The 18,902-nt window shown below is 43.0% G+C and overlaps 2 protein-coding genes across 2 annotated transcripts; both read left to right on the forward strand.

Moving 5' to 3' along the window:
* Positions 1–3,085: 3,085 nt before the first annotated feature.
* LOC308535340 (olfactory receptor 10D1B-like) lies at positions 3,086–4,021 on the forward strand (the record flags this gene model as incomplete). The annotated part of the gene is made up of 1 exon (XM_081114190.1): positions 3,086–4,021. One exon carries the CDS (start codon positions 3,086–3,088, stop codon positions 4,019–4,021), a length of 936 nt encoding a protein of 311 aa, XP_080970316.1.
* Positions 4,022–9,616: 5,595 nt separating this feature from the next.
* On the forward strand, positions 9,617–10,552 carry LOC308535365 (olfactory receptor 10D1B-like; the record flags this gene model as incomplete). Its single annotated transcript, XM_081114217.1, has 1 exon — positions 9,617–10,552. One exon carries the CDS (start codon positions 9,617–9,619, stop codon positions 10,550–10,552), a length of 936 nt encoding a protein of 311 aa, XP_080970343.1.
* Between the last annotated feature and the right edge of the window lie 8,350 nt (positions 10,553–18,902).

The following is an 18,902-nucleotide window of genomic DNA, read 5'->3' on the forward strand; positions in this document are numbered from 1 at the left end:
TATGCCTGTGTTCCTCTCTATTCTTCTTCTCGCAACAGCCCCTTTAGCTTTTCTTGCAGAGCTAGTTTGGTGATAATAAACTCCTTTAGCCTTTTTTTTTTTTTTTTTTTTTTTTTTTAAATCTGTGAAGGTCTTTATTTGGAGATCTCTCAATATATCCCCATTTTGGCTTCTGTTGTAGGTAAAATGTCCTTATGTAGTAGATGTCTTGTGAAACTCAGTGATACAGGCTTTGTTATTATGTGAACCAGGTGCTCCAGAGATGTCCTTTGTGTGGGTTATATGAGCACTCTTGTTGTTAGTAAGTCTTGACGGCTGCTGATTTACCTATGGATGGGTTTGACCCTCAGGCTAGCTGACTGTGGAGAGACATAGATAGTTCCCACTTGACTGCACCCTTTCTGATGATCTCATTACTATCATCTTATAACTAGATGATGCATTAGTTTCACAAACTAATTGCTCCCCCAGAGCCATCAGTGAGTCCAAAGTAGGGCTTAAGGGGGTTTGAAAAAAACTTTCAAGGAAGCAATCCAGGGAGAGTGAGTATGGGCAGGTCTCGATGGTGCAAACCCTAGGAGACTCAATTCTTTATAAGTAGGAGACCTGACACGCCTTTAGCTGGAGCACTCTGTGCTCTGCCGAGAAGCAGTAACTGACAGGTCTCATAACCACACTTTGGAAAATTTGACTGTGCTCTCAGGTAGACTGTGAGAATGTCCACACTGCTGCTCTTATAAGACTACTAGAGGCCTAGTACACAAATTCGTGTACAGGTGGGGTCCCTCAGCCTGGCTGGTGATTGGGGCCGATGGGGAGAGGGGCTGGCAGCTTTGGGGAGGGACCGCGGAAGGATGGCCCCAGCAGCAAGCTGACCAACAGCCGGTTCCATGAGTAATTGGGCTCCCTCCTCCCTCCTATCTGGGTCCAGGGTGCAGGTGAACCAGATTCAGGACTGTCAGGGACCAGCAACAAAGTCTGGGCCAGTGCACATTATAGCTATGGGCTGGTCGGCCAGTTGTTCTGGTCATTCCAGTTGTTGGGTCATAGTGGTTGCTTAGGCTTTCATATATATATATATATGAGCGCCAGTCCCACACACAGGGTCCTTCCTGGTCCTTGCCAACTTCTTTTTCCTAGAATGGCCTTCTTATAAAATCATCCAATACCAAGGTGTCTGATCATAGGAAAGGATCAAAGACCTCTGACAACCTTCCCTGACCTGGGACAGATGCTCCATATTGAACAGAAATTTGCACGGCTCAGAGATAGTGCTCACATGTGCCTAGAATTAGTAGCAAGAAGGCTGTGGTCAGTAGCATTTCTTCTCCATAATGCCACTGTTTCTTTTTTCCATCTTGGCTTTTGCTCAGTTCTGGAGCAATAGGTGAGTTACTCATTTTGGCGTGGCCATTCTATATAAATATGTGTTTAAGTGGCACCTGCCACAGGTTATGATTGGAATCCCATGGTGAATGTGTCTCTATAACTTCCAAGTTCCCACATTGGGGTTAATATTCAGGTGTAGTGTCAAAGGTAAGACATAAGCCCATTGTGTGATTTTAAAAACTAAATTAGATGTTAACTGGCTGTGCTCTAAGTCAAGCTTGTAAATGACCAGGAAGAAGTCAAATGGGATCCTTTTTCTACCTTAGTATGAAATGACGATGCCAACCCATCTGGAAGGGTATCCTTGCCTAATGATGGGACAGCTGTCCTTAAAAAGACAAGCAAACAGAAGGCAGTGTTCCTGGTGGTGAAGGGCATGGACAATAGCATGAAATAGCTGTGTCATGGGCTTGCTTTGTAAATGTTGGCAATTTGCTTACTTTTTCTAATTTTTGTTTCCTGATTTGTAGATGGCAATAGTAGTAATAGTTTCTTCTTACAGGTTTATTTTTAAAACGTGTCATATTTTTTAAAGTGTTAAGCCCAATCCGTGCTACACAGGAAATAGTCATTAAATGACATACATATCAATGCATGGACCTATGTAGCATTAGTATTGGTATCAGTATGTGTTGTCAGAGGAGGAGATCTCCGTGCTGCCAGACCCTATGTCCTGCTCTTGACTTGCTGAACCTTCCTCAGTAGAGTTGTTCTTTGACTTTCTACCTATGGGTCCCAGTATTTCTTTCTTCATCACAGGAACATGAATTTGGTGCCTTCCTTGCTGCTACTATTTCTTTTACATAGCATTTCAGATTTGCCTCAAATGCACCTAGAAAATGTTAAAAGGACCAGAAAAACCAGAGCAGCATCTCCTGATAGATTTGGAAATATTAAATCTCCCAGTTCCGGGGAGGATATAATCTGGAAACGATATGTTCCAAGGCTATTCAATAGTGTTGTTTAATAAGGCACCTATTTGAAAATCATTATACACTACCAACATTAAAGAAAAGCATGTAGAGAAATAACTTTTAAGATACATAAAAGAAAGAAAATCTTTTCATTTGGATTTTTTTTGCCAAATATTTTCATAGACATTTCAGAAACTTTACTATTGTACGAGGGTGTTTTATTGTTCATGTTCTAGTTATGATAATTATGATTTTTATTTCATAGGTAATGCAACTATGCCAATGAAAAATGTTGTATAAATTACGTAAATGAGTACAGTGAAACCGGGGTTTAAATGAAGTGTTCTGATTTCTAATGCCATTTCTTTTCCTGATATTTTTCAGCGGGTATTAAAGAGTACGAGTTTGTTGCTCAGAGATATTGTGACAGTTCCAAATAGAAATATGCCTAAAGAGAGTAAATCTGTGAATTAAAAAACTATAAAAAGGTTTCCCACTTCACAGGAGAATGTTCTGAATATACTTTAACTCCTGGCCTTGTCATCCAAGACAGCCACCTGCCTCCACATACACATTCCTTCCCGAGGTTGGATAGCCTGTGGCTCTAACATAAGCATCTCTTACTAACTCAAAGTTTTATACAGACATTGCCATTCCTAAGGGGTCTGGGTTCTGCTTGTTAATAACACAGCCAAAGCTCTCCTCAGCAAGCAGCTTGGTAATTTGCTATTGGTTTTCACACAGTGGTGTCTCAAGTCCCTTTCCAAGGTCTGGCCAGAGCCATGAGGAATGCCTCAGTGGTGACCGAGTTCATCCTGCTGGGCATCCCCCACACAGAGGATCTGGAGACCGTGCTCTTTGTCCTGTTTTTGACCTTCTACGTCTTCACGCTTGTGGGAAACCTGCTCATCCTGCTGGCCATTGCCTCCTCCGCTCGCCTGCACACCCCCATGTATTTCTTCTTGTGTGAGCTGTCTGTGTGTGACATATTTTTCCCTTCTGTGAGCTCCCCCAAGATGCTCTTCTACCTCTCAGGGTACAGCCGAGCCATCTCCTATGCCGGCTGCGTGTCCCAGCTCTTCTTTTACCATTTCCTGGGTGGCACAGAGTGTTTCCTGTACACGGTGATGGCCTATGACCGCTTTGTGGCCATCTGTCACCCTCTACGCTACCAGGTGATCATGAGCCCCAGGGTGTGTGCCATCCTGGCCTCAGGGACCTCATTTTTTGGCTGTGTTCATGCCACCTTACTAAGCACTCTCACCTTCCAGTTACCCTATTGTGGCCCCAATGAGGTGGACTACTTCTTCTGTGACATCCCCGTGATGCTGAAGCTGGCTTGTGCGGACACCGCAGCCCTGGAGATGGTGGGGTTCATCAGTGTGGGCCTCATGCCCCTCAGCTGCTTTCTTCTCATCCTCGCCTCCTACAGCCGCATTGTCTACTCCATCCTGCAGATCCGCTCCGCCGAGGGCCAACGCCATGCCTTCTCCACCTGCAGCGCCCACCTCACTGCCATCCTACTTTTCTATATGCCAGTGATCTTCATCTACTTAAGGCCAACGCCAAGCCCCTGGCTGGATGCAATGGTTCAGGTCCTGAATAACCTGGTCACCCCCATGCTGAACCCCTTGATCTACAGCCTCAGGAACAAGGAGGTAAAATCATCTCTGAGGAAAGTCCTGCATCAACTGGGCTTTCTTCCTGAGCACTTGTAGTGAATGAACAGTAGCCAACAAGTGAAGGGCACGTGCAACTTGTAAACTATTTTAATATGCTTCTCACAAATATCTTTTTAAATGGGAGAGTCCAGATATTAGGATTTGCCTCCATTGTACAATGTGGGCACTAGGATTGAAAGAGTTCAAGTGGGTTGAACATGAAGCATATGTAAGGAGTGATGGCAGAATGACTCTACCTCTTGGCTGGCTTTCTGAGTCTGGGGCCTGTGCTTTCTCGAGGACATGATATTGCTGATGAGGTGGAAAGGAGCCGCCACAGCAGGCAGAATAACCTGCACCTTCTGCTTCTCAATCTTTATTTTCTTTGTCCACCTGCACCCTTTTGTCCTCTTCTTTGTCCTCCTCACCCTGACACTCTATCTGGCTGCGTTATTGTCTCCTCAAATGCCTGAACTGAATACACCCTCATTTTATTGGTCTACACATTGTTGTGAAAAAATGGAGTTGTGTAAAGAGAATGACTTGTAGCAGGGACCTGAGACAAGTTTCTTCTCAGTGAAGCAAAGGCACTGGTGGCCTGCTGTCACCCAGAAACTCTATGTGTTGGGTTTTGACCTGGAAGCAGGCCCTGACTGTATCAAGTTTATTTACATGTAGAGGTGCAGCATGTCAATGAGAATATGGAAAGGGCAGGTGGGGAAATTCGTGGGATGGTGACTGTGATCAGATGCCACATTAGAAAATCCGGACTTGGCTTTGCATTTCTTAGTACAATCAGCGGACCATTCTGGGTTCAAGATGTCTTTGGTTTCAGTTTCATTGAAAAGGTGTGACATTGTTCCCCATTCCTCTCTCTCTCTCTCTCTCTCTCTCTCTCTCTCTCTCTCGGCTGAAATATGCTAAGAAAAATAATAATGGGCTGTTCCAATGCAGTGCGCTATTGTGTTTATGACTGGAATTCATTGAGAATCCTAGCACACTTGAGGCATGTGGAATAAACTATTGCAATTTATTCTCATTGTGAAGTCCAGAGGGAAGGAAACTGAGAAGAGGATGATGGGAAAGGAAGGGACAGAAGTGGAGCCCAGTTTGTCTGTCTGTCCTCAGCATCAGAGAGCAACCCAGGAACCTGCCAGGCCTACCAGCACTGCTGTGTCTGTGCCTCCAGCCAGTGTGGGGGGCCAGCACATGCTCCTGCAGGGGAGACAGACTCCCTCCTGCCCCTTGGCCTACACGCCTCCAAGCCTTCTCAGCCTGATTCTCCTTGTTTCTCAGGAAACAAGAGCTTGGAGAAGGAGGTGGCAATGCATCTGCAGTTATTTCCCATGTTGTGGATTCCTGCTGGAGCCTAAGTCCACCTGAAGATCTCCTCCCATTCCTTAATTGCCTGGTGGGAGCTGCTCAGATGGTCCAAATAGAACAGTTTTTTAAGAATAAAAGATGCGATCCAATTCCTTTTCATTTTCACTCGGACAGAGGTCATTTGGTGAGAAACGTTGTGCTGTGGGTGGGGAATGCAAAGATGAAGAAGAGGTGATCCTAGCAGAGTGAGTCATAGTCTGCCTGAGAAAAGACACAAATGTGCAGCTGACATCCCATGATAAAGACGTGAAATATGGCAGGAAATATGGAATATTTTTTTCTGGGCTGTGGAGGGACCTCACAAAAGAGGTGTTGAGGGTTAAATGCTTTTGTTTGTTCTGTCTTCCCCCACATACATGCCCCATAAAGAATGGCTTTTAGAGGGAGAAATGGTTTATAGGGAGAAGCATCTCAATCTTTTGATTGTTGGGTTTGTGGGAATGAGACATAATTCCTGGAGTGGGTATCTCTAGTATGTGCCATCTGTGAGTGAACGTTCTTGTAAGAATAATAAAATTAATTTCACCTGGCTCTGGCTGGTTTGGCTCGGTGGACAGAGTATCGGCCTGTGCACTAACGGACCTAGTTTTGATTCAGGTCAAGGACACAGGCCTGGGTTATGTTCTTGATCCCAGCAGGGGGCACGTGCAGGAGGCAACCAATCTCTCTCATCATGGATGTTTCTATCTCTCTCTCCTCCCTTCCTCTCTGAAATCAATAAAAATAAATTTAAAAATATTTTCTAATGTGTTCATAAAGTTTTTGGATTTTAATGGCTACCATTGTAACCACTATGGTCATATCCTGGTACATGATCTATTGTTAATAAGGTTTAATTGAATTATCATCATGAAATTAAATTATCCTCTGGTTGTATTAGGTCAGTGTCATTGAAAACTTTTACATTATAGATGAAATTATAAAATTTTAGAATTAGTAAGAACTTTAAATATATTTATTTAAAGTGAGAATATCCTTAATTACATACCTGAAGGATGATTCTCTCTACACCTTCCAGTGGCCAAGAGCTAGCTACCTCACAAGATTGCTTATTTCACTGATGTACATGTAGATGTGTATCTAATAATTAAACTCTATCTACATTGAAAATCAATGTGTTACTACCAGTCTTCCCACAGTTCCTGAGTCTCCACATAGAATAGTGCTTTTCCGTTTCCGCCAGCCCTTCAGGCATTTGGAGACCATACTCTGTCTCCGCTGCTCTTTGACTGCGAACCCAAACCTCTGAGAATTGATAAGATATTGCCTAAAAACAATATGACTTTGAAAATAAAGCATCAGTCACTTTCTAGTTATGTCATAATGAGGTTATTTATTCTGTTTTCCAGTTTCTTTGTAGAATAATACCACCTACTTTATAAAGTTTATTTTGGAGATTAAATGTAACAACTACTTTTAAAATATAGCATAATACTTAGCACATGATAAGTGCTGATCAATAAATAATTAACTGAATATGGGCTATTTTGTCCATAATTTTCCTTTTGAGATCATTTACACCCCCTTTCGCCTATGAATGTGCCTAGTATGTGACTATTTCTCTTTAAAAATGAATTAAAGCACACATAAGAATAGTTGATGCATGATGAGTAGCTATTCACTAATTAGATTTCTGTCTTGAATAGTGATACTTAGGAGAGATAAGTGTAGGGTCATCTGGATATATACATCATTCCCAGACCGATGAGACACATGACATCACAAGCAAAGGCTTGAAGATATGAAAGAAAACACACAAAAAGGGGGTAGCTCTACAGGTGATCAAAGGTTAGCATTGGTGATCCTTCTACCATGCAAACTATCTTGGAGAGACAGCGATATTGCCCGCTTGACTGCACCCTTTCTGATGATCTCATTACTATTATCTTATAACTAGATGATGCATTAGTTTCAAACGCTAATTGCTCCCTCAGAGCCATTATTGAGTCCAAAATAGGGCTTAAGTGGGGTCTGAAAAAACTTCCAAGGAAGCAATCCAGGGAGAGTATGTGCAGGTCTTGATGGTGCAAACCCTATGAGACTCGATTCTTTATAAGAAGGAGACCTGACACGCCTTTAGCTGGAGCACTCCGTGCTCTGCCGAGAAGCAGTAACTGTCAGGTCTCATAACCACACTGGAAAACTTGACTGTGCTCTCAGGTAGATGGTGAGAGTGTCCACACTGCAGCTCTTATATGACAATGAGCTCCAGCTCCACACAGAGGGTCCTTCCTGGTCCTTGCAGACTTCTTTTTCCTGGAAAGGCCTTCTTATAGCATCATCCAGTGTCAAGATGTCTGATCATAGGCCTCAGACAGCCTTTGCTGATCTGGAACTGATGATCCAGATTGAACAGAAATTTGCACGGCTCAGAGATAGTGCTCATGTGGCTAGAAGTAGTAACAAGAAGGCCATGGTCAGTAGCATTTCTCCTCCATAATGCCACTGTCTCTCTCTTTGCCATCTTGGGTTTTGCTCAGTTCTAGGGCGATAGGTGAGTTACTCATTTTGGCGTGGCCATTCTATTTAGATATGTGTTGAAGTGGCACCTGCCACAGGTTATGATTGGAATCCGCATGGTGAATGTGTCTCTTTAACTTCCAAGTTCCCACATTAGGTTGATATTCAGTTATAGTGTCAAAGGTAAGACTGTTGTGTGATTTTAAAAACTAAATTAGATGTTAACTGGCTGTGCTCTAATGTCAAGCCTGGAAATGACCAGGAAGAAGTCAAATGGGATCCCTTTTCTACCTTAGTATGAAATGACGATGCCAACCCATCTGGAAGGGTATCCTTGCCTAATGATGGGACAGGCTGCCCTTAAAGAGACAGGCACACAGAAGACAGTGCTCCTGGTGGTGAAGGGCGTGGACAATAGCATGAAAAAGATTTGTCTTAGCTGTGCCATGGGCTTGCTTTGTCATTGTAGGCAACTTGCTTTTTGTAGGTTTTGTTTCCTGATTGGTAGATGGCAATAGTAGTCATAGTTTCTTCTTACAGGTTTATTTTTAAAATGTGTCATATTTTTAAAGTGTTAAGCCCAGTCCTTGGTGCACAGCAAATAGTCATTAAATGACATACATATCAATGCATGCACCTATGTAGCATTAGTATTAGTTAGTATTAGTATTAGTATTAGTATTAGTATTATTAGTATTGGTATTGGTATTGGTATTGATATTGGTATTGGTATCAGTATGGGTATTCGTATGTATTGTCAGAAGAGGAGATCTCCATGCTGCCAGACCCTATGTCCTGCTCTTGACTTGCTGCATCTTCCTCAGTAGAGCTCTTCTTTGACCTTCTACCTATGGGTCCCAGGATTTCTTTCTTCATCACAGGAACATGAATTCGGTGCCTTCCTTGCTGCTACTATTTCTTTTACATAGCATTTCAAATTTGCCTCAAATGCTCTTAGAAAATGTTAAAAGGAACAGAAAAACCAGAGCAGCATCTCCTGATAGATTTGGAAATATTAAATCTCCCAGTTCCGGGGAGGATATAATCTGGAAATGATATGATCTAAGGTTATTCAATAGTGTTGTTTAATAAGGCACCTATTTGCAAGTAATTATACACTACCAACATTAAAGAAAAGCACGTAAAGAAATAACTTTTAAGGAAAAAGAAAGGAAATGTTTTCTTTTTTTGCCAAATATTTTCACACAGACATTTTAGAAACTTTATTATTGTGCTAGGGTATTTTTGCTGTTTTATGATCATTATGATTTTTATTTTATAGGTAATAGAACTATGTCTCTAAAAATATTGTATGAATTATTTGAAGAAGTACAGCTAAAAAGTGACAAAACCAGGGTTTAAATGAAGTGTTCTGATTTCTAATGCCATTTCTTTTCCTGATATTTTTCAGCGGGTATTAAAGAGTACGAGTTTGTTGCTCAGAGATATTGTGACAGTTCTAAATAGAAATATGCCTGAAAGGAGTAAATCCATGAATTAAAGAACTGTAAAAATTTTTCCCGCTTCACAAGAGAATGTTCTGAATATACTTTAACTCCTGGCCTTGTCATCCAAGACAGCCACCTGCCTCCACATACACATTCCTTCCAGGGGTTGGATAGCCTGTGGCTCTAACATAAGCATCTCTTACTAACTCAAAGTTTTATATAGATATTGCCATTCCTAGCGGGGCTGGGTTCAGCTTGTTAAAAACACAGCCAAAGCTCTCCTCAGCAAACAGCTTGGTAATATGCTATTGGTGTTCAGACTTTGGTGTCTCGAGTCCCTTTCCAAGGCCTGACTTGAGCCATGAGGAATGCCTCAGTGGTGACCGAGTTCATCCTGCTGGGCATCCCCCACACAGAGGATCTGGAGACCGTGCTCTTTGTCCTGTTTTTGACCTTCTACGTCTTCACGCTTGTGGGAAACCTGCTCATCCTGCTGGCCATTGCCTCCTCCGCTCGCCTGCACACCCCCATGTATTTCTTCTTGTGTGAGCTGTCTGTGTGTGACATATTTTTCCCTTCTGTGAGCTCCCCCAAGATGCTCTTCTACCTCTCAGGGTACAGCCGAGCCATCTCCTATGCTGGCTGCGTGTCCCAGCTCTTCTTTTACCATTTCCTGGGCTGCACCGAGTGCTTCCTGTACACGGTGATGGCCTATGACCGCTTTGTGGCCATCTGTCACCCTCTACGCTACCAGGTGATCATGAGCCCCAGGGTGTGTGCCATCCTGGCCTCGGGGACCTCGTTTTTTGGCTGTGTTCAGGCCACCTTTCTAACCACTCTCACCTTCCAGTTACCCTATTGTGGCCCCAATGAGGTGGACTACTTCTTCTGTGACATCCCCGTGATGCTGAAGCTGGCTTGTGCGGACACCGCAGCCCTGGAGATGGTGGGGTTCATCAGTGTGGGCCTCATGCCCCTCAGCTGCTTTCTTCTCATCCTCACCTCCTACAGCCGCATTGTCTACTCCATCCTGCAGATCCGCTCCGCCGAGGGCCAACGCCATGCCTTCTCCACCTGCAGCGCCCACCTCACTGCCATTCTACTTTTCTACATGCCAGTGGTCCTCATCTACTTGAGGCCAACGCCAAGCCCCTTGCTGGATGCAACGGTTCAGGTCCTGAATAACCTGGTCACCCCCATGCTGAACCCCTTGATCTACAGCCTCAGGAACAAGGAGGTAAAATCATCTCTGAGGAAAGTCCTGCATCAACTGGGCTTTCTTCCTGAGCACTTGTAGTGAAAGAACAGTAGTCAACAATTGAAGTACAATTACAAGTTATAAACTATTTTTATATGCATCTCACAAATATCTTTTTAAATGGGAGAGTCCAGATATTAGGATTTGCCTCCATTTTCCATGTGGGGACTAGGATTCAAAGAGTTCAAGTGGGTTGAACGTGAAGCATATGTAAGGAGTGATGGCAGAATGACTCTACCTCTTGGCTGGCTTTCTGAGTCTGGGGCCTGTGCTTTCTCGAGGACATGATATTGCTGATGAGGTGGAAAGGAGCCGCCACAGCAGGCAGAATAACCTGCACCTTCTGCTTCTCAATCTTTATTTTCTTTGTCTACCTGCACCCTTTTGTCCTCTTCTTTGTCCTCCTCACCCTGACACTCTATCTGGCTGCGTTACTGTCTCCTCAAATGCCTGAACTGAATACACCCTCATTGCATTGGTCTACATATTGTTGTGAAAAAACGGAGTTCTGTAAATAGAATGACTTGTAGCAGGGACCTGAGACAAGTTTCTTCTGAGTGAAGCAAAGGCACTGGTGGCCTGCTGTCACCCAGAAACCCTATATGTTGGGTTTTGACCTGGAAGCAGGCCCTGACTGTATCAAGTTTATTTGCATGTAGAGGTGCAGCATGGCAATGAAAATGTGGGAAGGGCAGGTGGGGAAATTCATGGGATGGTGACTGTGATCGGATGCCACATTAGAAAATCCGGGCTTGGCTTTGTGTTTCTCAGTACAACCAGGGGGCCATTCTGCGTTCAAGCTGTCATTGTTTGTGTCTTTGGTTTCAGTTTCAGTGAAAAGGTGTGACATTGTTCCCCATTCCTTCACATGTCTCTCTCTCTCTCTTTTTCTTTTGGCTGAAGTACTCTAAGAAGAACAATAATGGGCTGTTCCAATGCAGTGCGCTATTGTGTTTATGACTGGAATTCATTGAGAATCCTAGCACACTTGAGGCATGTGGAATAAACTATTGCAATTTATTCTCATTGTGAAGTCCAGAGGGAAGGAAACTGAGAAGAGGATGATGGGAAAGGAAGGGACAGAAGTGGAGCCCAGTTTGTCTGTCTGTCCTCAGCATCAGAGAGCAACCCAGGAACCTGCCAGGCCTACCAGCACTGCTGTGTCTGTGCCTCCAGCCAGTGTGGGGGGCCAGCACATGCTCCTGCAGGGGAGACAGACTCCCTCCTGCCCCTTGGCCTACATGCCTCCACGCCTTCTCAGCCTGATTCTCCTTGCTTCTCAGGAAACAAGAGCTTAAAGAAGGAGGTGGCAATGCATTTCCAGTTATTTCACATGTCGTGGATTCCTGCTGGAGCCTAAGTCCACTTGAGGATCTCTTCCCATTCCTTAATTTCCTGATGGGAGCTGCTCAGATGGTCCAAATAGAACAGTTTTTTAAGAATAAAAGATGCGATCCAATTCCTTTTCATTTTCACTCAGACAGAGGTCATTTGGTGAGAAACGTTGTGCTATGGGTGGGGAATGTAAAGATGAAGAAGAGGTGATCCTAGCAGAGTGAGTCATAGTCTGCCTGAGAAAAGACACAAATGTGCAGCTGACATCCCATGATAAAGACGTGAAATATGGCAGTAAATATGGAGCATATTTTTCTGGGGCTGTGGAGGGACATCACAAAAGAGGTGTTGAGAGTTAAAGCCTTTTGTTTATTCTGTTTCCCCACACACACATACCCCATGAAGAATGGCTTTTAGAGGGAGAAATGTTTTATAGGGAGAAGCATCTCAATCTTTTGATTGTTGGGGTGGTGGGGATGTGACATAATTCCTTGAGTGAATATCTCTCCTATGTGCCATCTGTGAGTGAACATTCTTGTAAGAAAAACAAAATTAATTTGACCTGGCTCTCATAAGTTTGGCTCAGTGGACAGAGTGTCAGCCTGTGTCCTGAAGGGTCCCATTTTCAATTCTGGTCAAGGGCACATGCCTGGGTTATGGGCTGAACCCCAGTAGGGCGCGTGCAGGGGCAACCAATCAATGAATCTCTCTCATCATTGATGTTTCTATCTTACTCTCCTTCTCCCTTCCTCTCTGAAATCAATAAAAATGTATTTTTTAAATTAATTGGACCTGTTTTCAGAGTTCTTCCTTCCGCATGGCAGTGTGTCCCTGAATTGGAGATATGCCTTGCACAAAATGACTCTGTCTCCTTAAACAAATTGACTTCTCTGCTCTTTTGGGGGTTTCTGAGAGATGTGGGGAGCATTCCTGTCTTCAGATAGTGTTTGAGCTCCCTTTCCGCCTAAGTATGAGCCCCGATTGTCAGGCATAGCCTTGGGTTTGGACGCCTCGGTGGGGTTTAATGGTGGAAGGAAACTTTTCTGTGTGTGGACATAAAGGGACAATATCAGAAAAATTCGGGGGAGAAAAATCAACGGGCATAATCCCAAACCAGGTAAATCATCTAGCAGCATGTTTAATCCACAGGCCTTAACATAGACAGGGGCTCAAGGCCCAAGCCTGCGGTTGGGAGGTGACAGAGACATGCAAACATATTGAAGCCGAGATTCAGAGTATGTTCTGAGCAGAGTGGGCTGGAGTGGCAGCATTTCCTGAGACACTGGATTCAAACCTGGTCTCGGAGTGCATCTGAATAGGATACCTAACCCGGGGGTAGTCTAGTTTCCTTAAAAGGCTTCCCTGTTCACTCCAACACCTTCTGCAACATACCCTTGTAGTCTCTGGTCCCTTTCTTTCTGCCCTTCCCTGTATTTGTTATATAACCAATGCCTGTTCTGAGTGTCATCTCTGCATTTTGTTTTACCTACAGCCCCCAGAGAGAGAAACTATGATGTGGGCATCTCAGGTAGAAACCTGTGCCTGGACACAGAAAGTGTAGCTGAGATAAAGGCCCCCCACACAGCATTGAGGGAGTGTGAATGGGAGTTTTCAAAAGAGTGTTCACCGTAGACGCCATTTCTGTTTATTCCTTGCACTCCCTGGCACACTGCTGATTTGTTCTAAATCAAATTAATTGAAATGAATGGACACACTAGTCAGAATAAATGTTTTTAGTCGCTTGGTTTGCAATTTTTTTTATATATATATTTTATTGAGTTTTTACAGAGAGGAAAGGAGAGAGATAGTTAGAAACATCGATGAGAGAGAAACATCGACCAGCTGCCTCCTGCACACTCCCCACTGGGGATGTGCCCGCAACCAAGGTACATGCCCTTGACCGGAATCGAACCTGGGACCTTTCAGTCCGCAGGCCGATGCTCTATCCACTGAGCCAAACCGGTTTCAGCAAGTTTGCAATTTTTTTGTTCAAGAATATGGACTTTGCCTTCCCCCAAGAAATAATTACTCAAAGCTAAGAGAATGACTCAGTAACCCTTCTTCTGAGTATCCATCTGAAAACATTTATTCACAAAGTTATATGCACCCCTATGTTCACTGCAGCATTTTTAACTGGTATGCAGATTAACTATTAACCGGCTAAAAATGCAGATTTTGTAATCAAAGAAAACATGATAATTTCAAGAGAAACATCAAAAGTGCTTTATTCACAGTAATGCCCATCGCTAGCTACACATTTCCCCCATCTTTCGGGTAATTTGTGGATACCGTCCCAATAGAACTCTCCTTGTTTTGAGGCAGACCATTCAGAGACCCAGTTTTCCACTTCTTTGTACGTTTTGAAGTGCTGCTCAGAAAGTGCGTGGGCCATCGATCAGAACAAGTGGTCATCTGAAGGAGCAAGGTCTGGTGAATACGGCGGGTGGGTTAATACTTCCCAGGCAAGATTTTTTAACATGTCTTTAACTGGTTTTGAGGTGTGTGATGGTGTGTCATCATGAAGCAAAATTATTTTGTCATGTCTTCTGGCCCATTCTGGCCATTTTATGATCAAAGCGTGGTTCAAATTGATTATTTGTTTTCAGGATCAATCAGTGACGGTTTCACCTGGTTTTAGAAGCTCATAATACACCACACCTTCCTGATCCCACCAAACGCAAAGCATTGTCTTCTTTCCGAAGCGATTTGGCCTTGCAGTCGATGTTGATGGTTGACCTGGATCAACCCATGATTTTGTGTGTTTGGGATTCTCAAAATAAATCCCCTTTTTATCGCCAGTCATAATTCGATGCAAAAAAAGACTTTCTTTCGTGCCATTGAAGCAACATTTTACTGATGACTTTTCGGTTTTCCATTTGTCTTTCGTTCAGTTTATGTGGCATCCATTTTCCTTCCTTTAAAATCTTTCCCATTGCTTGTAAATGATTGGAAATTGGTTTGCTGAGCAACGTTTAATCTTTCTGCAAGTTGGTTTTGAGTTTGACACGCATCTTCAATAATGCTTGTAATTGTTGGCCCTCAGACTTTTTCCGTTGACCTGGACATTCTTTGTCTTTCACATTGAAATCATCACTTTTAAAGCATTTAAACCAGCGTTCACAAGTACCTTGAGATGGAGCATGTTCACCATAAGCTTCCCGAAGTACCCGAAAACTTTCAGCAGTACTTTTCTTCAAAATAAAGTAAGGAATTAACATTTCCCACAAATGCTCTTTTTTTTGGCATGAAATTCGACATTTTTAAGCATAAAAATATCTATGATGTTAACACCTTCAGAAAATTTGACATATGAAGTTTTGAAGCTTGTTGTCAACACAACAAATAGCATACACATCAAATCACATATATGTCAACATATGTGTAACTCCATCTATTGAAAAAAAAATCCACATTATTAACCGATACACCTAGTATTAGTATAGATAACGGTAGGTGAAAAAGGACACACTAACACTATTATCAGGAAATGGTAAAAAAAATCTAAAATTATGTTGTGATTTCCTGAGATTTCACAGAGCATTTGCCACGTGTTAATCACCGTGCTAGGTCCTTTGCATTCCTACCTCATTTGATTGTCATGATAACCCTATGAGATAAAGGCTTACTATTGTTTCCTTATTTCGCAGTTTAGAAAAATGTGATTGAGAGCTTGGATAACTTGCTCAAAATCATAGATGTCGTGCGTGCTCTGGCTAGCATTTAGTCCTGACTGTGTCTTCCTCTCTGTTATGGGCTGAACAGCATCCCCAAAATTTATATGTTAAGCCCTCACCCCCAGGGGCTCAGAATGTGACTGTTTGGAAATTGGGTCTTGATGGAGGCGACTACATTACCAGAGGCTCTTGGGGTGACGTGAAGGGTGTCCTTAAAGCAGAGGAAATCTGGGCACACGAAGTGATGCCAGAGATATGCCTGCAGGGGATTGGCCATATGAGGGGGCAGCAAGAGGTGGCCACGTACAAGCCAAGAAGCTGAAGCAGGTCCTTCCCTTGTCCCTTTAGCACAAACCAACCTTTTTGACACCTTGACCTCAGCCTTATGGCTTCCAGAACTGTGAGAAAATAGATGCCTGTTGTTCAAGACACCTGGTTGGTGGTGTCACGATTGTTCTATGTGTTCTCGCTAACACACTGCCACACCCAAGGTCTGCTCTGACGCCTCTCTCATGCAATGCATGGTCTGTGCTACTGGTAACAGCCTGCACTTTCTATGTACTTTCCTATGAACACCTTGCTTCTCAAAGTAGACATTAGAAAGCTCCAGATAAGACACGCACTTACATAACTTTAAAAAAATTGTTTTGAGAGAGAGAGAGAGAAACATCGATTAGTTGCCTGACACATCCACCCTCACTGGGGATCGAACCCACACCCAGGCATATGCCCTGACCATGTGTATGGGATGATGCTCCAACTCACTGAGCCACACCAACCAGGGCTACATAACTTTTCTTACCACTTACATCAACCTATAAGATTCCTCCAAGGAAATCATTGAGAAGAAAACTTTTTCGTTAATTAATCTCAAAGGCACTCATTTCTAAGAGATGCTTCTCACGCTCATTATGACTCTGGCTTCTGTTGCCCTATAACACTCGGTCGCCACTTGTGAGTTGTGTAATGGGGCAAATTGGATTAATAAAGCTGGGAATTGGCTTAGGAAGTACAAGAAGGCTTGTTAAAGTGTTTATGGTTTGGGGTTCTCTCTGCAACTATTATTCCAAGGGAAAACTAAGGGTGACTGTAACACACATGTATGTGGGCATGCATACACACACGCATACTGACATTCAGCCTCCTGTACACACACACACACACACACACACACACACACACACACACACACACACTTATGAGCAATTTCCTTCACATCAGTTTTATTTTTCCTAAGTCATGGCAGAGAGAGATCCTATAACATTACCTTTCTTATGAGAACCAGTGATAAAAATGTCACTTGTCCGTGCGATGAAATTAAATACTCCTGGCAGTGAGAACACGGAGTTGTTCATGTCACGGCTTCAGTGGCTCCATATTCTGGGTGTGGGATCTTCTCACTCTCAGAGGAGCATCTGTGGAATCCGTCTCCCATTCTTCAGCGCACAGAGCTGGCTTTGTCCAGCAGAATTAAAATAAGGCCGTTAGACTGAGCAGCAGGAACAGGGCAAGCAATTTGAGACGCAGTAAATTTCGAGAGGAAATGCAGGAAGCTCCATTTACCAACTACGGACAGCTCTCAGGGCTTAAGTGAATCCGAATCTTGCTGGTCCTTCCCATTAGTGCACTCTGTGGAGATTTAGATCTCATGTTACACGCCCCTAAATTTGAAATCCAAAATTCAGAAGTGGTTTTACATTATTCATTATTTGGGGGACACCAAGAAATATTTAATCCTTAAATGCACACAAAGGAACACACACACACACACAGTCTAATCAATGGAAGAGCAATCATTTTGATAACACGCTGATAGAATAAAATGTATCAGAATAAAGACATAATTTCTTATTTTCTTTTAGAATAAGAAAATAGAGATGAATGAGACCTTAAATAACGTATAAAGAAATTTTTATAGATGATGAAGCAATGAGACACAGAGAGGCCAAACAGCATACACACAATAATATAAAACAAGCAAGAACAAAGTGAGGTACAAGGTACCAGTCAAGTGTAAAGGGGGCCGAATATATGGTCATGGAAGATAATCTGATTTTGAAGGGTGGGCACCCAATCCAATATATGACTATGTATCATAGAAATGTACACTTCAAAACTATATAATCTTATTAACCAAGATCAACCCCAATACAGTTAATAAAAATAAAAGAACAACAACAACAAACAATAATGGGTTGGTGTCTGATGTAGAATTTAAATGTTCTATTCTTTTTTGCTTGAGAATAAGGTTCTAGAATTATCTTGGTACTTGTCTTATCCACCTCACAAATGGCAAATTCCCTGAGAACAGGAGCTGTGTATGCAGATATGTTCTAGTACTAACCCCATCTCCCTTTTCCCTGCAGAGGTTCAGTACCGGGGCCTGAATTTTTATCTTTATTGGTTAGAGTATCACAGTTGTCCCCCCTCTTTTTCCCCATTGACTCCCCTCCACCCAGGTCCTGCCCCACCCCAGGTCTTCACCAGCTTATTGCCTGTGTCCTTGGGCAAGGCATAGATGCATATAAGTTCTTTGGTTAATAAAAAAATGAATGCCATTTTTCTTATATTCTTGCTATTTCTTATATTCTTGCTATTTCGATACCTTAACCTCTCCTCGATTTTCCCTCTAATTCCACCTTCATTCCCAAATTTTCAAATCCAGTCAGTCAATTAAACTCAGTTCCTATGTTATCTTCCCCGTCAGGCTCACCTTGATACTCCCAGATCAAATTAGCCTCTTTCATTGAACTCACTTTATATTTTAACTATAATTTTCTTGTGACAAGTAATATATATGGTGTTTCCTAGTTAATGACATAAATACCTCCATCTGATTCATTTTTTATTCTCCATAACCCTTAGCTAAGTGACTCACTGGCTCCTCAATAAATGTTTGCTACATTAATTCATCAGTTCATTAAAATAGGAGGAAAGCTAGTTGGGCTTCAGATCTCTGTTGGAGAGCAGAACTCTCAACGTAGGGAGAAAGGAGAGCATTTGGTTTCCATGGAGTCCTAGAGAGGACCCTGGGAGTCAGCCACAGACCAGGGCTGGTTTGCTGTGCCCCTTGAAATGAGATGCAAGCTTGAAGGTCACTTCAAATGTTGCAAGTAAAGTAACACACTGGTCAAATAATTTTCAAAGTCCATTAGACGTAATTGGGCTTTTTATCTCCCACCTGTAATTACTCTTGCACCTGAAAACCCGCCTGGCATATAGCAAGCCCTCAGCAAGGGCCTGTTCACCATGGGAGTGGTTTAGGCAGCGGCAGGGGGGAGAGGGTCCTTCTTACACAACAGAGTGACAGCCTGAGCGGGAAGCACAGGGTCAGGGCGGCCTTGGAGTCTCGGGGAATCAGTTTGGGCGACAGGAAACAG

Source organism: Myotis nattereri (assembly GCF_964212035.1).
Source record: "Myotis nattereri genome assembly, chromosome: 19".
NCBI lineage: Eukaryota > Metazoa > Chordata > Mammalia > Chiroptera > Vespertilionidae > Myotis > Myotis nattereri.